Consider the following 6,328-nt stretch of genomic DNA (forward strand, 5'->3'; position numbering starts at 1 on the left):
GCTTTTAGATAAAGTGCTATGTATCAAACCATAGCATCTTATATGCCATGTAACCTAATAAGTGACTGATTTGACAACATACAGCACCAAACTCAACTCACAAGTGTTATGCAGGTTGATAAGCCAACGACACGCAACTCATAAAACACCACAAACATATATTGAACAAAATATAAATAAATTCCAATTTTGTCTCTTCACAGTTGTGATTTCTCACATCTTGGATGGTTCGGTTTAGAATCAGACTTGTTGCAATGCATTCTGGGATTGACTTCTCTGATACATGCAATGATGCTTTAGACATTGAGAGCATGCACACAATGCTTTAAATTCTGTGTAGATGGATCATTAGGTTTTGAATCAGAGCCAATGTTTCATCATTCCACACCAGGTGTCCTGTCTGATAGAGAGTCACTTCACCTGTCTGAGTTCATCTCACACTCTCATAGTTCAGGTATTTATCAGCTGTCTGGACCACAGACACAATCATTTGTGGGTGTATAAGGCAGATGATTTGAATCTTTGGTCATCACCCATTTAACCAGCGTCGATCTCTTCGGTCAACTCTCATGACACGAGCGCAGTAAGCGTGAGCTGGGTGGTATTGAGATGGTGAGAGAAGAGTCGACGCTGGGACAGCCATCAGCCATCGCTGTTAAGCATCTGAAGAATCGTTAACAGAAATATAGCCATGGAATATCTGTACAATGGAGGTTTTGTTTGAGTGTTTCTGAATGTTCCAGATGATGATGAAAATGTATTCATGTGCACAGGGTTCACTTTAGGGGCTGGGTCAGGACAAAGTGAATATCATTAGCCTGATATAAATACAATGGAAATCTATGAGATGTTGTCACTATAGTGAAACAAACGTGTGTGTGTGTGAAGCTCAGGGCGGTGACCCCCGGCATCAGGCAGAGACGTCAGAGCTCAAGGTGTGTCCGACCATCCCAATGCATCTTCCATTGTTTGTGGCATCGGTGCTGAATGCCTGTCGGTTCGAGGAGATTCCTCGTGTCGTAATAGGTTAGTATTTGTGCTCGGGGCATTCAAACTCCAACTTACAGCCGGTCCCCTGGAGACCCGGAACCAAAAGCGCACAGCTCGGGACGCCAGATGCCCTTTGTGCTTCACTTTACAAAGGCTGTCCAATCATATTTTCTCCATATATGAACAAAGGATGGCTAAAATGCGGCTAATCGTGAGCATCTATGGGAAATTCCCTGCGGGGTGTATTTTGTTACATTTGTGTGTTTATGTGTTTGAAGCTTCTTGTGATGCAGGAATGCAGCATGGGTGGAGTGAAGTTTAATGAAATATTTTTCATAAAAACCCAAATGTAAATAAACACCAACTGTACTTGTTTCATGAACGCCGAATCTAGGATGATCTTGTTTTCTTTTTATCTAACAAAACAGTCAAGACAAGATCTGTATCTGGTTATTTAAGACCAGTCACACTTTCTTTTTTGTTCCTTTCTGTAAAACCATATGTATACATGTATAGGTTATTAAAGGTGTAAATAAAGCTTTATTTAGTAGACCCCTTGAGACCAAGACCCGTCAGTCCAAACCCTGACATCTGTGATGCTGAACTTATTCTAATGTTCATCACCGGTGCCTTAAAAAATCATATTTTGACCTGCCTGCCTGTGACTTCACTACAGTATGATTTTCTTTAAATCTTTTGTCTAAAATGCAAATGCAAATGAATTTGACGTTGAAACTATAAACTTGTGGATTTTTTTACAGACATATCCGAGGCTTTGATTTACTTGACAGGTTTGCGGATTCAAGTTGTAGGACACGTTTCATTTCTCATGTTGATCTGCCTTCGCTAAAGTGTATTATGTTTCACGCCACTTTATCTAATATCTTTTAAATAATAAAAACTAAAAACTGACACTGATGCTAAGGACAGCCGTGCTGTGTGAAACCTAACAAATAATTCAAGTTCAACCTGGATGGAGCAACTAAGATGACAAAACAAAAAATCCTAAAACAATCTGTTTAAATAATGCTTAATATTTATTATTATAATAATGTTTACCACAATAATGGCAATTAAATATTATAATTTCACAGAAATAGCATTGACAAAAGCCAATATGGCTTATTTAAAGATAAATATTTAACAATTGGTACAATTTCAGAGCTTCCTTGTTGTATAAAGTGAATTGGTGAAAAGAACAAGATCTAATTTTACACCAGAACTTTTCTTTCACTAATATTTAAGACTTGTAGTGTTTACTAGTTTATTTTCCAGTATGTTCTTAACACATCTGATGGGGTGTTATATATTCAGGATATGTGGGGTCCATCAGTCTCTGATTCCACAGCTGGGTTTGTTCCTTTGGACTTCAGCGTATTTAACATGTGCAAGACTTTTCTTCTTCTCACAGTCTTTAGATGTGCTCAAGTCTTAAACGTTCCTCGAGTCCTATTTGAAGGATGCAGTAGATACTTGGCTTGATAATTCCACGCGATCGCTGATCTCGACACTTTGAGGTTTGGTACGTTTCAGTCAACAGTTCCACTTAAAGGTTTCATTTCTCCTCCGTGACTCCCACTGAGTTCTGTGCCCCGGTGCTGACTCACTCGTGGGGTGGAGACCGCATGCGAACACCTGCATCCAGGACGAATATTTGCAGGTATTCCAACACATCACGATGACAAAATGTACATGACGTGATGAAAGGAGTGGAGAGGAGGAGATTCTCTAGATAAATCCTTTTTCCTAGAGTGAATCTGCAAAGTTTATAAGCAAAAGTTGGTCTCTAGGAGCTGCCCCGTGCCGCTGCCTCACCGCCCATTTTTTCAGAAGAAGCTGGATCTTCTTGGTGGCTCTCACCCTCGAGAGAGCAACACTAGTCTGAACCCTGTAGACAAACAAAACAACGAGGTCAATATCACAATTCACACTGCATCTAAATAACTGTTCTTCAAGAACTGGACATAGTTACTTGAAAAGCTTTAGAAAATAAGGAGTCACTATATGGCCCCGCTAGAATCGTATAACCATTTCACTTTTCTTATCTTTTTTCCACATGCCATAAAATATCATGTAAATGTGAAAACTCTAGACTTGTTGGTGCAAACAAGCTTGTGCTCATATCTGTAGATAAAGTTTGGATATATGTGTGCACTTTTCCTCAGAGTAACTGTATAATTGTGTAAATGACTACTACAGTACGTTAAATTCAAGGTCGCCTTAGGGTAATTTGACTGAGGCTCCATAATTTATACTGGATTCATGCAAAGAGCAAAGAACTTCATGCAAAACTCCTAAAACATCATTAAACCAAAACAGCCCAGCAGGTTTTTTATCAACCTCAGGGGGTTCAATGAACTGTGAAGTATGAAATAACTCCATCATTTAAAGGAGACATCAATCTTACAGAAGCTTGTAATTAAAGCCTCCAATTACTTCTCAAATGTGTGCCATCTTTTTAAAATGCGTGCAGTTTTTCTTACCGTTTAATGGGGTTCTGTACGTCTGCCAGGTTGTGTTTGCATTCCTGACCGGCACAATGGTGGCCCTGGGCGGCAGGGATGGCCATGTCTGATTCTGTCTTGTACCTAAGCGAGAAAGCTCACATGAGACATGAGGCGCTCAAGTCCACAAATAGAAACCTGTTTCAGCAAGTTTGTCATGCCATCCAGTACAGCTTTAATGCCTTGTGCATTATTATTTCATTTCTCCCACGTACAGTAGAAGGTCCCAAATATGTAAACCAGTATATCTGGTGTCCTTGAAATAAATATCTATCGCTTTGCTGACGTTTACGTTATTTGCATACACCGTGTACTTACCGTAACACGTTGTTTGGCTGACAGAATGAAGTGCATGTTTTGTCTTTGCAATCAGCACATTTACAGCGTGACTTGGACACAACAGGTTCTGTGACTGCGCGCTTCTTGCGTGGAGCGTTTCCAAGACCATAAGACACGATTCGCCTGGGGAAAATAAAATAAAAAAGTCATTAGATAACAATGTGATGCCACGGGGGACACTTACACGAAAAACGAATTTCTAAATAAAGTTTGTGTTAAGAATGATATGTTTGTTAAGGTTGACTTAATGAAAGCTGTTATAAGTTAAATACTTACTCTGGTGTGTTGACCCAAATTATGTCCAGGTGGCAGAAGTAAACGCACTCTTTATCCATAAAACTTGCGCAGGAGCATCGTTTGGTTCTGGTGTGGCGCGCAGAGACTGATGTGCCAGATGCTGTTATGTGATTCAAAGATGCCGCGGTAACTGTAAAGAAAGTTGTGTTACATTAACAACGTTTCGGTGGTTTGCTTTATAATCTGCGTGACTGATTTTACAACTGCAACTTGAAAAGTTTTTTGTCACGCGTAATTAACAATGACATTGATGCTCAACATGTTTCCACATGCGCATTAAAACTATCCTAAATCATTAACCTTAATGCAGTGAAAAGTAACAAAGTAATACTCGTCTGGTTGATATTGATACATTACATCTTCAAATCTTTTACAAATTGTAAAGCCATATCGTCTATACAGATTTATTTGTGTACATACCGAAATCAAAAATTCCAGAAGATAGCATGGACAACACTGGGAAAATAATCCTCAAATCCATTTTACAGAATCTTATCCAAATTCCAAATAATGATAATCCAATAAATTCGCAAACAGCTACAAGGAATCTTCAATGCGCAGCAGCCAAGTTTGAAGTTTTCACTTGCAGTTTTTTTTTACATGCACTCGTGCATCACTTCAGTGTTGCGCTCGCTAGAGTCTCATTGCGCACACGCTTGTTCACGAACGCTTATATACACGCGCTCTCCACCCCCTCCCGCGCGCTCACGCGAACACAATGATGTTTGTTAATAGTCACAGACAAGCAACATGTGGCGCGAGATAAGGACTTTGTATTCCTGAGATTCCAGTGGGATGGAGACGCCGGGCGGCAGGTCGGTGCCAAGTTTTTAGCGTAAGCATCGACTTTCAAAAGATGACAGTTTCAATGCAGCCCAGTAGAGGACGCTCGAGTATAAACTTTACAGAGACTTTGTGCTACAAATGATACCATACCAACAACACATAAGATTGCGAGACCCAAACAAAAGGAATAAAGTCAGCGTAGTAAAGGGGGTCCGTGTATCTATTCCAAAAAGTTTATTCAAGTGTTCTTTTAAACTATAAATACGTATACGTTCAGTCTATTTTTTTCTCCAGTATTAAAAATAATGTAATTGCAAATTAGTTGTGCACTCCAAGTTTACTGATGTTACACCTAGCCCATACTTAAAAGTAGCCTACATAAAAAATAAAAGTACACTTTTATAAACTAAAAAATGTAGCCCAATTTAGTCCCAAGTATTGAAATAGTACTATACTAAAACGATGTTCAATGTTTTTTAAGAACCCTTAAGTGAACCAAATAAAGCTTGATGTCAAATAAAACTCAACACGAAAAAAGTATGTTATGGTAAGAAATGTGATTTTGGAGTCGTTTTGGGAGATTTTTCTTGTGATTTTAAAGTCGTTTTGGGAGATTTAATATGTCACTGTAAGGGAAATTGGGCAAAACTATATTTGTGTAACTTATAAACATTAACACACGTCTTTGTATAATCCTTAATGCACATTTACAGTTTTTCTTGATTGAAATTATGCCTCCTTTTCTCGAAATTCAATTCAAAACATAATATACAACATAAAGGAGTGCAGAGCAAAATTTAAAAATTAGCTTTAGGAAAAAATACACTACTGTAAAGTAATCTTAGACGAAAGTAGATGAAGTAGACGATCTTAAAGGACAAGAAAAAGTTCAAAAACCAAAGAACAATATGAACTTGATCAAGCAACACAATACAGAATAACTGCATAAATAACATTTACATTTAGGCATTTAGCAGACGCCTTTATCCAAAGCCACTTACAGAGAAGATAAAGGAAACAATAAAGCGATTTGTCAAGAGGAGGCAATAAATACTGCAAATATGGCATTCTCTGCACCTTTGGCCCAGTTTCGTAAAAGCACACTATAGCAGATTTTCTTTACTGTAAGTAGTTGTCTCTGAGTTCCACAAAATAAGGAACATGTAAAAAAAGATACAAATACAAATTTGTAAACTTGACAGTCACAAATTTGAGTGTGTACATGTGCTACAGTTACTGGATACAGAATGGTGACATTTTTCTCATTTAAATGTCTGTTACTGTGTGCTGTAATTATACGGTGTGTTTACAGTAAGCCGTATAAAGCCCTGTAGATGATTCTAGGATGCAACTTCATAGCACTGTCACTTATTTATATTATCCTGAGATCTGATTGGTGTGTCAACAGTTTT

At 38.3% G+C, this 6,328-nt stretch overlaps 1 protein-coding gene across 1 annotated transcript; it reads right to left on the reverse strand.

The window, feature by feature from the left end:
- Nucleotides 1-2,039: 2,039 nt before the first annotated feature.
- Nucleotides 2,040-4,763, reverse strand: edn1 (endothelin 1). Its single transcript, XM_057355068.1, has 5 exons — nt 4,551-4,763; nt 4,110-4,260; nt 3,813-3,956; nt 3,474-3,578; nt 2,040-2,878 (listed from the first exon to the last, which is right to left on the reverse strand). The coding sequence occupies exons 1-5, from the start codon at nt 4,609-4,611 to the stop codon at nt 2,737-2,739; spliced, it is 603 nt and encodes a 200-aa protein (XP_057211051.1). The 5' UTR covers nt 4,612-4,763; the 3' UTR covers nt 2,040-2,736.
- Nucleotides 4,764-6,328: the final 1,565 nt, after the last annotated feature.

This window comes from Triplophysa rosa, linkage group LG16 (genome assembly GCF_024868665.1).
Source record: "Triplophysa rosa linkage group LG16, Trosa_1v2, whole genome shotgun sequence".
Classification (NCBI taxonomy): domain Eukaryota; kingdom Metazoa; phylum Chordata; class Actinopteri; order Cypriniformes; family Nemacheilidae; genus Triplophysa; species Triplophysa rosa.